General features: G+C 43.5%; 2 protein-coding genes across 2 annotated transcripts in view; both read left to right on the top strand.

The window, feature by feature from the left end:
• Positions 1–9,743, top strand: part of LOC311090474 (cytochrome P450 2M1-like) — a 40,677-nt gene extending 30,934 nt beyond the window's left edge. The window contains exons 5-7 of the mRNA XM_084125755.1: positions 8,974–9,150; positions 9,284–9,425; positions 9,494–9,743. Of these exons, the coding sequence (XP_083981881.1) occupies positions 8,974–9,150; positions 9,284–9,425; positions 9,494–9,576 (402 nt within the window). The 3' untranslated portion in view covers positions 9,577–9,743. The remainder of the gene's footprint in view (positions 1–8,973; positions 9,151–9,283; positions 9,426–9,493) is intronic.
• A 2,226-nt stretch (positions 9,744–11,969) lies between these two features.
• On the top strand, positions 11,970–12,865 carry LOC311090475 (cytochrome P450 2M1-like). The gene is made up of 3 exons (XM_084125756.1): positions 11,970–12,127; positions 12,222–12,363; positions 12,610–12,865. The coding sequence occupies exons 1-3, from the start codon at positions 11,999–12,001 to the stop codon at positions 12,792–12,794; spliced, it is 456 nt and encodes a 151-aa protein (XP_083981882.1). The 5' UTR covers positions 11,970–11,998; the 3' UTR covers positions 12,795–12,865.
• Positions 12,866–14,433: the final 1,568 nt, after the last annotated feature.

Here is a 14,433-nt window from a genome sequence, read left to right as displayed (position 1 = left end):
ACTGTGAATGTCACGAGCCATAAGTGGCCACCAGAATCGTTGCTTGACCAAAAATTTAGTGCGATTAACTCCTGGATGACAAGCCACATTGGAACAATGACCCCACTGAATGACGTCGGACCGTAATCCCTCCGGCACAAATAACCGATTCGGTGGGCAGTCGGGCGGGGTAAAATGCACTCGGGCGTTCGAAACGGTCAAAAATGCGCGATAAAGAATCGGGTTTGATATTTTTGGAACCCGGGCGGTACGAGAGAGTAAAATCAAAACGACCGAAAAAAAGTGCCCACCGAGCCTGCCTGGAGTTCAATCTTTTGGCGGTTCTAATGTATTCCAGATTCTTGTGATCAGTCCAGACGATAAAAAGGTACCCCAGAACCTTCTAACCAGTGGCGCCATTCCTCCAAGGCTAACTTGACTGCCAACAACTCTCTGTTACCAATGTCATAATTACGTTCGGCAGGAGATAAACGATGTGACAAAAACGTGCAAGGGTGCATCTTGTCGTCTGAGGGAGAACGTTGAGATAACACTGCACCTACCCCCACCTCTGACGCATTGACCTCCACCACGAACAGACGTGACAGATCAGGGGCAATTAAGATGGGGGCTGAAACAAAGCAACCTTTTAGTTTGACAAACACAGCCTCGGCTGAACCACCTGAACGTAGATCTGGGGGAGGTCAAGGCGGTCAGAGGTGCGGCTAGTTGGCTGAAGTTGCGAATAAAACGCCGGTAGAAGTTGGCGAACCCCAGAAACCTCTGTAGGGCCTTACGGGAATCTGGACTTGGCCAATTTACCACAGCCTTAACCTTCTCAGGATCCATACGCATTCCCTCAGTCGAAACGATGTACCCCAGAAAAGGAACAGACTGTGCATGAAAAGCGCATTTCTCCGCCTTGACAAAAAGCCCATTCTCTAGCAACCTCTGAAGCACTCGTCGAACGTGCTGCACGTGTTCCTGGAGAGAAGATGAAAAAATCAATATGTCATCCAGGTAAACATATATGAATTGATCAACCATATCTCGCAGCACGTCGTTGACGAGTGCCTGGAAGACCGCTGGGGAGTTGGACAACCCGAAAGGCATGACCAAATATTCAAAGTGCCCCCTGGGGGTGTTAAAAGCGGTCTTCCATTCATCCCCCTCCCTAATGCGGACCAAATGATAGGCATTACGTAAATCCAATTTCGTGAAGATCGACGCTCCCTGCAACCTCTCGAAGGCTGAAGACATCAACGGTAAAGGATAAGTATTCTTTACCGTGATGCTGTTCAGCCCCCGGTAATCAATACAAGGTCGCAGAGATCCGTCCTTCTTCCCCACAAAAAATAACCCCGCCCCCGCTGGAGAAGAGGAAGGGCGGATGAATCCCGTTGCTAGAGAATCAGAAATATATTTCTCCATAGCCTCCCTTTCTGGAGCAGAAAGCGAATATAACTTGCCTTTAGGCGGAGACTTACCTGGCAGTAAATCTATGGCACAGTCATAGGGACGATGCGGAGGAAGAGAAGCAGCACGAGACTTACTGAACACTTCCTTCAGGTCTAGGTACTCCGCGGGCACGTTAGACAAATCCACTGCTTCCTCCTGAAACACAGAGACAGAAACAGACGGACAGGCAGACATAAGACAAGACTCATGACATTTAGTGCTCCAGGTCAAGACAGATTTCTGTTGCCAGTGCACTCTAGGGTTGTGACGGATGAGCCAGGGGTGCCCGAGAACGATGGGTGCGAGAGGTGAGTCCAGTATATAAAAAGAAATGGTCTCGGAGTGGTTGCCTGACGTGATAAGGGTGATGTCCTCAGTGGTGAGTGAGATGGTGGGAAGTTCTTGACCATTGAGGGCGTGTACAGCAATCTTGTGTGTGAGGGGCTTGAGGGGAATCAGAAGTTTGTGTGCGAGTGTATGGTCCATGAAAACTCACTCTGGGATCTGTGGTCCCATCCCCCCAACAAGGGCAAGAAGGTCTTAGTTACCATGACCACGATCAGAAAAGTTGGTTTTATGGCTGTTAAAAATGGTCACGTGGTCGAGACAGAGACAATGGGGAAGACAGAAACAGACTTTAAAACAGACTTTGCTGCATTAATCTGATCTATAAATGAACATGCATCCCAGAAAATTGTGTGAATGAATATAGTGTTTTGTATAGTCTTGTATAGTGTTTTTAATTCTATTATTTTCTTGATACTGTGTATTTTATGATAGAACCAACGGTCAATGTAACCTCACCATGTTTGGTCTCTATAAATTGGTACTTTGAAGATCGAAATGATTGTGTACATGATATGGCGATAGCTGCGCAACATATTAGTATTACAAGAATCTTCTTATTTTCTTCATCAGAAACCAAGCCAGCTGGACACCCGGAGAGGTGGGGCCTTTCTCAGGCTTTATTAGAAACAAATTCACAGTGACCCCCCTCTCTCCTCTTCTGGCTCTTTACTGCTGCTTCTTCTGGGTTGATGTCTGTGGCCAACTTTAACATATGACACTCACCGAACCATCAACATCCTTTTCATCAACTTCAAGAATTGTGTCCACTGCACAGACAATGCAAGTATCAATTTAATGAGGTGCTCTGAAAATGATAAGCTGCTGGTTTTTTTCACAGTTAAATGGATCTTTTCCACAGTTCCATTTCCTGCTTCCGGTTCCATATCACTCACCATTTTACCTATGCATGTATATATGTTTGTTTAGTTTAGTTATGTTTGTGATTTAGTTAATAAAACTTGTGCACAATATGTATTTGGTTCTGATTCTCTGCTTGCAACAAAGTCTATTTTACGATCTTGATCTTGTTACATGCTCTAAGCGCTGTACATGCTAAGAAATTATTATTTTTCAGTGGCCATGAAAGATACGCTTTTCTTAGAATAAATGAATAATCAAAAGAGTTCGTTGGACGAACTGATTAATTGATTGTAATATTAATAAATATTTATAAATATTAATAAATAAATATTAATAATTAATCATAAAAAGTTATGAGTTATTATTAATATTTATTAAAAGCACAACGTTTCGACCATCAGGTCTTCATCAGGCACCTGATGAAAACCTGATGGTCGAAACGTGCTTTTAATAAATTCATCTTTAGCAGCATGCTGTCACGGAGTCACCAGTAACACCTGCCACACCATCAGAGTCCAATCACCCGACTCCGCCCATCCGCTCGTTATCACCAGATTACTGAAGTCACCACACCTGCACCCACTCTTCACCAACACTTCATAAGCCCACACTTCCCTTCACTCTCTGTCTGGTCTCGTCAGAGAAACACTGACTCAACTCTCTGTACAAATACTTTGACTCATCTGAATACCTGAACGTCGTATCTTCCTGCTTATTCTACCACCATTGGTCATCTGTGTCCGGTCAGTTCCTCCTGTGTCCACCCTTCGTCTGTACAGCAAGTATCCTCCAGTATTCCTCGTTACATTCAACTCAGTTCAACTATTCCTCTGCAAGCTTGTGTGACATCTCTCATCTGCATTATTCTAATAAACATCCACTTATCTGCATTCCCTGTTGTCTCTCTCTTCTGTCCGTGACAGAAGACCAGACCAACTGTATGCAAAGATCCGTAGGATCAAAAGAGGACCCTTCACGGGTCTCTCTCCCCGAACAAGCACAAGCTGGCGATCCATCACTTCCACCTCGTCTTCACTCTCCTTCACTACCTGCCTCTCACAGTCCCATGGCCCGACCTGCAACGTACACCGGTGAGGCGGAGGGTTGCAGCGGGTTTTTACTACAATGTTCACTCTACTTTGAGATGCTGCTGTGCACCCTCTGCCTCCCACACCATCTATAACCCTTCCAGCACCTGAGCCTATGCAAATCGACTCATACCATCTCACTGCAGCAGAACGTCAACGACGCATTCACAACGGCCTCTGCCTTTACTGCGGTTCCGAAGGACATCTCATTCTGCAGTGCCCAGTGCGACCACCACGCCCAGTGGTGAGTACAATCCAGATTCCTCCAATGATATCTCCATTATCACGTACTCCGGTCATGATAGTGACCCGTTCCCACTCTGTTTTAGCGTATGCTCTCATTGACACCGGCTCCTCGGGGAACTTCATCTCCCACGAACTCCTCAAGAAGCTCAGTCTCCCGAGGAGAAGGATCTCGAAGAAGTTAGAGATCCACACCATCTTGGGTAAACCGCTGGGCCGTGGTCAAGTCTGTCATCAATCCCCCATAGTCTCACTTCGCATTGGATGTCTTCATCAGGAGGAGATTTCATTTCTGGTGCTGGAAGGGTCCACTGCGGACATCATCCTGGGACGCCCGTGGATGTCAGTACACTCACCACAAGTCAACTGGACCACTGGAGAAATTATGCAATGGGGTGAATCCTGTTCTTCATCTTGTCTACTACCTGTTATCAAGATCTGTTGTCAGAAATCTTCTCCCGCTGACTTCCACTCTTCCTCTAATCTTCACCTTAACTCCACGTCAATCGAAAGTCCAGAATCCAACCATCTAACAGAGATTCCCCTTGAGTACCGGGCGTTCCAGGATGTGTTCAGCAAACAACAAGCGACACAGCTACCACCTCATCGGCCATGGGACTGCGCCATTGACCTGCTGCCTGGAGCCACACCACCCAAGGGCCGGATCTATCCACTGTCCATCCCGGAGCAGAAGGCCATGGATGAGTACATCAAAGAAGCCTTACAACAACGGTTCATTCGACCTTCCACTTCCCCTGCTGCATCCAGCTTTTTCTTTGTGGGAAAGAAGGACGGAGGCTTGCGGCCGTGCATTGACTACCGCGCACTCAACAAACAAACAGTCAAATTCCGCTATCCCCTTCCTCTGGTCCCAGCCGCTCTGGAACAGCTACGTGGAGCTAAAATATTCACCAAACTGGACCTCAGAAGTGCCTACAATCTCGTACGCATCCGAAGAGGCGACGAGTGGAAAACTGCTTTCATTACTCCATCAGGGCACTATGAATATCTCGTTATGCCCTATGGGCTATCCAACTCTCCATCTGTCTTTCAAGCCTTCATGAACGAGGTGTTCCGTGAGTTTCTGCATCAATTTGTGATCGTCTATATTGATGACATCTTAATCTTCTCCAAGAGCTTGACTGAACACCATCACCACGTCTGTCAAGTGCTCCAAAAACTCAGAGATCATCAGTTGTTCCTGAAGTTGGAAAAGTGTGAGTTTCACCGTACCACTGTTCACTTCCTCGGTTATATCATCAGCCCAAAAGGGATCCAAATGGACCAGAGGAAGGTGGACACCATTATGAACTGGTCACAACCCACCACCGTCAAGGACCTCCAGAGATTCCTAGGATTTGCAAACTTCTACCGTCGATTTATTCATCAATACAGTATCATCAGTTCACCACTCACCTCTCTCCTCAAGGGCCGGCCCAAGTCTCTGTCCTGGAACCCAGCCGCTACGCATGCCTTCCAACAGCTGAAGAACGCCTTCTGTTCTGCTCCCATCCTGGTCCATCCCAATCCGGACCTCCCCTTCGTGGTCGAAGTGGACGCCTCATCGACCGGGGTGGGAGCCATTCTATCACAGCAGCAGGGGAAGCCTCCAGTACTCCATCCATGTGCCTTCTATTCCAAGAAACTGTCCCCGGCGGAGCGCAATTACGACATCGGTAATCGGGAACTTCTGGCTATCAAGATGGCCTTCGAAGAATGGAGACACTGGCTGGAGGGAGCACACCATCAAGTCGAAGTTATTACAGATCATCGTAACCTCGAATATCTTCAAGAAGCCAAACGTCTAAATCCTCGCCAAGCCCGATGGGCACTCTTCTTCACCCGTTTCAACTTCCGTGTTACATATCGACCTGGAGGCAAGAACCTTAAAGCAGACGCCCTCTCCCGTCTACATGCACCTGAGCCCGAAGTGTCACCTCCAGAAACTATACTCCCTCCAGCCATTATCGTTAGTCCCATCGAATGGTCAATAGAGGATCGTATCCAGGAAGCCACCCGTTCCGAGCCAGCTCCGCCGGGAGGTCCTGAGGGAAGGCTATATGTTCCATCATCACTACGCCTGTCCCTCATGGACTCAGTTCACACGTCTCCAGGCTCTGGACATCCAGGCAGCCAGCGAACCCTCTCGCTCCTTCGTAACCGGTTCTGGTGGCCCACCATCGCGCAGGATGTCTCCCGGTACGTTCGTGGATGCTCAGTCTGTGCCATCTCCAATACTCCACGACGACTCCCCGAAGGAAAGCTGAAACCACTGCCCATACCGCGTCGTCCATGGTCCCATCTGGGTGTAGACTTTATGACCGATCTTCCACCTTCAGATTCACATACTGGTATCCTAGTCGTGGTCGACCGTTTCTCCAAGGCATGCAAACTCATCCCATTAAAAGGTCTTCCCACTGCCTTTGAAACTGCCAACCTACTATTCCACCATGTATTCCGTCACTTTGGTCTACCAGAAGACATTGTATCAGATAGAGGTCCCCAATTCATCTCCCGAGTTTGGCATGCTTTCTTCAGATTACTCGGAGTCTCAGTCAGCCTATCTTCGGGGTACCATCCTCAATCCAACGGCCAGACTGAGCGCAAGATTCAGGAGATCGGGAGATACCTGCGAACCTACTGCCACCAGAACCAAGGCAGCTGGAACCGCTTCCTCCCATGGGCCGAGTATGCACAGAACTCTCTACGCCAAGACACCACCGGTTTAACACCGTTTCAGTGCATACTCGGGTACCAGCCTCCTCTCTTCCCCTGGTCAGGAGAGCCGTCAGAGGTCCCAGCTGTTAACACCTGGTTCGAAGCGAGTGAGAGGGTATGGGACTCAGCACACGTCCATCTCCAGCGAGCAGTGCGAAGACACCAGAGCCAGGCCGATACCAGGAGAGGAACTACACCCCAGTACCAACCGGGTCAAAAGGTCTGGCTCTCCACCAGAGACATCCGTCTTCGCCAGCCCTGTCGTAAGCTGAGTCCCCGCTATATAGGTCCCTTCACCATCGAGAGGCAGGTCAACGAAGTCACCTACCGTCTTCACCTACCCTCACACTACCGGATCGCACCATCATTTCATGTCTCGTTGTTAAAGCCCTTCACTGACCCTCTTGTTTCTCCTTCCCCAGGACCTAATGGTGTTGATGTACCTCCTCCTCCCGAAGTCGCAGAGGAAGAATCAATTTACCGTGTGCAGGACATCCTGGATTCCCGCCGGCGGGGCCGCCTCCTGGAGTATCTAGTAGACTGGGAGGGATATGGTCCCGAAGAACGCTCTTGGGTCCCTAGGGACGACATCCTGGACCCATCCCTCCTCACCCAGTTCCACAACTCCCATCCCAACCGCCCTGCGCCGAGAGGTCGAGGCTGGCCCCGTCGACGGGTAGCGCGGGCGTCAGGAGCCGCCCGTGGAGGGGGGGGTACTGTCACGGAGTCACCAGTAACACCTGCCACACCATCAGAGTCCAATCACCCGACTCCGCCCATCCGCTCGTTATCACCAGATTACTGAAGTCACCACACCTGCACCCACTCTTCACCAACACTTCATAAGCCCACACTTCCCTTCACTCTCTGTCTGGTCTCGTCAGAGAAACACTGACTCAACTCTCTGTACAAATACTTTGACTCATCTGAATACCTGAACGTCGTATCTTCCTGCTTATTCTACCACCATTGGTCATCTGTGTCCGGTCAGTTCCTCCTGTGTCCACCCTTCGTCTGTACAGCAAGTATCCTCCAGTATTCCTCGTTACATTCAACTCAGTTCAACTATTCCTCTGCAAGCTTGTGTGACATCTCTCATCTGCATTATTCTAATAAACATCCACTTATCTGCATTCCCTGTTGTCTCTCTCTTCTGTCCGTGACACATGCAGTGTGCGGACTTCACTTTCCTTTTTTGTTTATGTTTCTTTGATGTCCTGCACCTGAGCCCAATCTGGGTGTTTGGGATGTGCATACCAGTTTTGTATTTTATTATTAATATTTCCCCTTTGAGCTAACTCGTTACAGTCAATAAAACAAAAAAGAACTATAACGTGTCACATCTCATGTTACAGAGCATGGTGTGAGTTTTTACAAAACTCTAAATTGAAGAAACCTGATCTCTTTGCTCTTCTTTTCTTCTTAAAGGCTCTGTAATCAGCCCTGCAGACATGCTGTCTAATGCCATGGCCAATGTGATCTGCAGCATTGTCTTTGGTCATAGGTTTGGATTTGAGGATCCACAGTTTAAGTTTCTCCTTCAGACTGTAAATGCTTACTTAAGTATCCTCAATAGCCCTCTTGGACAGGTTTGCACTCTAAAGATTTATATAGATAGAGAGATATTATTGCTCAGAAGTATTTTATGCTCACAAAGGCTGCATTTATTTGATCAAAAATACAGTGAAAACAGTAATATTGCGAATTATCTTTAAAATTCAAAATAGCTAAATAGCAAAATATATTTTTTGTTCCATTTTAATGTATTTTCAAATATAATTTATCCCTGATAAAATAAATGCAAATGATGCAAAACTGAATTTTCAGCATCATTACTCCAGTCTTCAGTGTCACATGATCTTTCAGAAATCATTCTGATATGCTGATTTGCTCTTCAAGAAACATTTATTATTATTTTCACAGTTGCTTAATGCTTAATGTTTTTGTGGACACCGTGATACATTTGTTTTTCAGCTTTAATGAATATAAAGTTTAAAATAAACAGCATTCATTTGAAATGGAAATCTTTTGTAACTTTATAAACATCTTTACTGTCACTTTTGATCAATTTAATGCATTCTTGCTGAATACAAGTATAAATTTATTTCAAAAAAGAGAAAAATCTTACTGACCCAAAACAGCTGAAAGGTCGTGCACATTAAAAAAAAAAAAAAACAAATTTTAAACTGTAAAATAGTACACACAAAAAATAAAATAAAAAATTATTATAAATTATTATTTTGACACTCATCTTGATGTTTCTTTATTTTCTTCTCAGCTCTATAATGTATTCCCTAAGTTAGTCAGTCTCTTCCCCGGTAAACACCATCAGCTGTTTAAAGACCTAGAAGAGGGCAGAGAGTACTTAAATCATGAGGCACAAGCTCGGATGAATAATGTGGATCCCTCTTGCCCACAGGACTTCATTGAGGCCTTTGTGTTAAAAATGAAAGAGGTAAATCATTGAAAGAAATGGTCATTTAAACATATTTAGCCATGGTCCTGAATACATTTACTTGCACCTTGAGACCATGACATGATGTCAATTAAACAACATGTTAACATTTCATACCTGTTCTCTTTTGCAGGAGAAAGACAAGCCTGACACAGAATATAATTTTGACAACTTGGTTTCTTTAGTTTGGAACATGTTCAGCGCCGGCACAGAAAGCACTTCATACACCGTCAGACACTCTTTACTTCTAATGATGAAGCACCCAGATGTTCAAGGTGAGGTCAAACTAATGCTTCTCTCTCCAAGCATTAAGTGTGATTTTACTTTCACTTGGTCTGTACAGAGCGTGTTAAGAGAGAAATCGATGAGGTTGTAGGACAGGACCGTTGGCCCTCCATTGAAGACAGACAGAGGCTGTCATATTAGAGCCCTGCACGGGCCTCAAATCTAGGCCCGAGCCCGGCCCTGGCCCGAGACGCTCAAGCCCTAGTCCGACCCGTGTCCGACAGCTCATCAGAATTATCAGCCCGAGTCCGACCCGAGCCCGTTTTTTTTTTTTTTTTTTTTCACAGCGGCAGACTGCCATTAAAATATGTCCGTTTTGTTAGTTATGTTTCTTTTCTTTTCATTTCTTTATTAAGCTAATTTAGACAAATGTTTGGAGCATTTAAAAAAAAAAAAAAAAAATGACGGCCAAGCAAGCCGAGCCAACAGCGAGTAAAACATGTTTGATCAATTTAGCCTCTCAAATCAACGCTAATACTTTACTTAGCTACTGTAGCCCTGTACAAAATTCCTATAAGTTACAGAGTATAAAAGATGTACAAAATTCCTACAAGTTACAGAGTATAAAAGATCATTAACAATGTAACAAATAAAATAAAATGAAAGTTCATAAATAGAGTTCATGATAGTTAAAAAATGGTTAAAATGGTGTGCTGGTTAAAAGCATAAATATAATATGTAGAGTTTAATAAATAAGATTATTTACAGTTAAAGATAAATTCATATAAAAGTCTTTAAGTTTCATCTGCGAGAGAAGTAGAGAAGAAGAAGCTGTGTTTATCTGTGTAACCTGTTACCTGTCACATGTCAATCATTTAATTCCTGTTTTGCTTTTGGATGTGTTAATATTTGAGCCAATCAGAGTAACATCACCGTATAAGGGGCGGGACTAGTGGGACAGGTTTGTGTGAGGAGTAGTGAGCACGCATTAGGAGAGAGAACAGACGCTAATGATGAGAGAGCTAATGAAGGAGGCATCGTGGTGTGGGAAGCATTAATGTTTTGTTATGAAGGTCGACTACTCGTGGTCCTGACAAAATCTTTGGTGTGACCTGCAAGAGGAGACGGACGTTGGTGAGAGAGAGAAAGAGAGAGAGACGGGTTTCCAACCGAAGGCCCTGCTGTTTCTGCCCTGCTGTTCTGCGTGCCCTGTTGTCGGCCCGTGACTTTTGGTGCTGTGCTTCTTCCTTTGCCATTACCTGTGCCATTACCATCGCCATTAACATTGCCTTTGCTGTACTGACTTAACCTGGATTCGTGAGTACTAACATTCACATGCACGTGCTTTTTGTTTATGCTCAGTTCTGAGTGAAGCGGCCATTACAGTTTTTAGGCCCCACCGCACACAAAGTATCATCGAACAGGCCTGCAACGGGTGTGGACATTTTCAGAGGGAATACATAATTATTTAATTTCAATATAACCACAGAAAGGTTTTCCTTTTGGGAAAGTGAAGCTTTATTTGCTTGTAGGTTTTATTTTCACTTTTTTTTCCCCATACCCCTGTGATTTGTTTTATTTTATTCTAAGATACATTTTTTTATTTTTATTTTATTTCATGTTGTAAATAAATACTTTTGAATATTTTTGCATTTAAAATACAGTTGTGGTGGTCCTTATAAGAACAGCAAAGAGTATTACGAATATACATTTATTAAGTAACATACAAAACAAGTTGTATTTCCCTACAACGAGCCCAGGCCCAGTCTCATTGTATTAACCACTCCAGCTTTATTTTCTAATTACATGGGACCTGGGTTACACTACAATAAAATCCATAGATATAAAACACTTCAAGCATATCACACAGACAGTTAGTTTAATGTTTATTTATTAAATCACAGTGAGTATTTTTTTTTTTTTTTAAATACTGAGGCAGGCTCAGGCTGCTTGCAACAGCGCTCGCAAACGAAATGAGCAATAGTCAATCTAAACAAATTAAATCAAAAACAAACTTGCAGGTTATCTTACCTCAAAAATGCACCACAGAACATGGCCATTCTTTTTTCCAGTAGTTTCCAACAGTTAAACGAAAATAAAGTCCAATCGAACGAAAAACGAAAAACATCAGTAGCCTACTTTCCAACAGTTAAACGAAAATAAAGTCCAATCAAACAAAAAGTTAGAATAGTCTCTTACAGAGCATCGTGGAGAAAAAGAATAGCATCCACAGTGGAAGATTTTATCCCAGTCCTCTTCTATCACTCGCGATTTTTCTCTTAATATTCTCCATTATTTGCACATGAGGTGAATCGTTGGTTCCGCTGACGGGAAACCACCTGTGAGTGCGCGTGCGTGCGACTGTCATGTCAATCATATGTCAGTGTAATTATAAGATTATGAAAGTTATGAGGTTATTAAATGTCTTTCTATGTTTGTTTTTCTATCGTCGACGTCAACTTCTCATATTTTTATTTATTTATTAATGTCTAAAAATATAAAAAGAAGGATAACTCAAAAAAGGCCCGAGGCCCGGCCCGCATGTGAACTATGACGTGAAAATTGGCCCGAAGCCCGGCCCTAGGGGCATAAAAAAGTCGGGGCCCGTCGGGCGCGGGCTGAAATGCAGGGCTGTATGTCATATACAGATGCTGTAATTCACGAGGTCCAGCGCAGCATGGATCTCGCCCCCATCGCTGTCCCACACAAGACCATGTGCGACACTGAATACAATGGCTATGTCATTCCTAAGGTATTCTTCTCTCATATAGCCTACATCATCTTGATTCATTAAGTGTTTATATTATTTACATCTTTCTATTTATTTGTAAAATACTTTCTTGAAGGGAACAATGTTTTTTCCACTACTATCCTCCGTGCTAATAGACCCCAAACTGTGGAAGAACCCAAATTGTTTCGATCCAGAAAACTTCCTGGATGGAGATGGCCGATTCAAGAAGAATGATGCATTTGTTGTATTCGGCATGGGTGAGCTCAGATCTACATTGTGCATATTAGACCATAAAAATGTTTAGATGAAAACTGAAGTCAACACATGCTAAATAATTATGTTTATCAGTGTTTTAGTCATTCTGGGACAAAAAATAACCTTGTTAAATAATTGATTCCTCAGTAGTTGCCTTTAAAGAACAAATCACAGACAAAAAGGGGTGATACATAGAGAAAAGATTCTTAAAAAGATTTTAAACCAACTTCTGTGTGCTCTCTTGACAGGCAAGCGTGTGTGTCTCGGTGAGGCTCTGGCTCGCACAGAACTCTTCCTCTTCTTCACTTCCCTCCTTCAGCACTTCACCTTCAAAGCCATGGTGCCACCAGAGGAGCTCGACACAACGCCTACAAATTGCAGTTTTGGCCGCATGCCCCGCACATACGAGTGCTATGCCATTCCTAGGATCTAGAGGAACAGTCCACAAAATAACAAAGAAAGCATTCAACATACTCTCATTTTATTTTGATGCTTTAATGGAAATAAATGTCCAAAATGATAGTATTGCACAAGTGGGGTTTTTTTTTGGCAAATACAAAATTGATATTTAGAATCCATGTTCAAGTCCTCAAGGAGTTTAGACGTTACCCACTTTCTGCAGTGTACATGCTGATGAATTAAAGCCTCCAATACCTGATTTTTTTTACACAGAAGCTTATCATGTCTGTGGAATGTTTTGAGGACATGAGCAACTATTTTTACAGCTCAAACAATATTATTGGCACTTTTACAAATAATGCAGTTTAACATCCGAGTTGGCACAGTCCTTTATTTAGTTTTTTTTCTACAGGGGGCTTTTAACACAGAACATGTTTTTATGTTCAAAGGTAGGCCTACACTGTGACTTTGTTCAAAATTAACGAAAATTTTAATTATTAGTCAATACATCATCAATCCTTCATCTACAGTGTTTTTGTCTCACCCTAATTCACTATGGTAAGCCTATTAGGCTATACTTGTTTATATTTTAGACCCAGCGGGATGGTTTTTGCGTTAACACTTTACAATAACACACACACACACACACACACACAAAAAACACTTTACAATACGGGTGCACTAATAAGAATTAATTCATGTTTAACTAATGCACAGATAATCATGTGTTAATGTAATACTCAATAGGCCTACGTCTGGCGACGGCACGGAGTAGGCTAGATGTATGATAAATAGCTCAACTATTAACGATTTACAGTGGCTTCATCAGAACTAGACAAACTGTACCGGAGACTACAACAAAGACATCTTATATTTTGACAAATTCATGCCTGACTACAAACTCTTTGCACTCGGTTAATGTTATTCAGCACTGACAGGATGGTAAGAAATTTCCTCAGGGGACGAACGCAACTCTACAACACATCTGTGCAGTTCTCTCTACGTCCACTAGGTGGCTTTAGGTGTCAGTGGATCCGGGGAATAACCTCAATGTGAAAACAACAGAATAACGGCCTCCGCTTGATATATGAAATTTAGAAATTACATAATAAATTGCCTAAACCACAGTGAAAGCTCAGGTACATACGTAGATATCAATATTATTATTGAACTCTTCCATTCATAGTAACAGAAAAAGAATGTGTCCAGTGAAGTGAAAGCGTAGCTACACAATGTAAGAATAGATCTTAGTAGGCTACTTGTGAGTGGTTCAAAAAAAGAGGGGATACACTGATGTAAGCCTTCATAAAGTTTTGGAAACAATCGGTTTCAATGTTTGATAATGTTGTTACTGTTAACTAATAACTAAATTACCCTCTAATTCTTTTAGACATACAGTTCACAGTTGGGTTCTGTCATGGCACTGAATGAAAAGGGATTAAGCCATCGAGTGAAATGCAGAAACATAAAAAAGGAATTAAATTTCCTGCTGTTTAAGAGGGCCTAGACCCCACCGTTCTGGTTGAGCGGGTTACACAACAGCCATACAAAACCTCCATGTTAAACATTTAATGCCTCCGCCCACCCCATTAACAAATTCAACCTAAACAAACGTCAGTTTTGGTTACTTTCTGCGAGTCGGCTCAAAAGAACAGTCAAGTGAAATTTTAAGG

Source organism: Abramis brama (assembly GCF_963993115.1).
Source record: "Abramis brama genome assembly, chromosome: 10".
Lineage (NCBI taxonomy): Eukaryota > Metazoa > Chordata > Actinopteri > Cypriniformes > Leuciscidae > Abramis > Abramis brama.
This window is presented reverse-complemented; position numbering and strand designations above follow the sequence as displayed.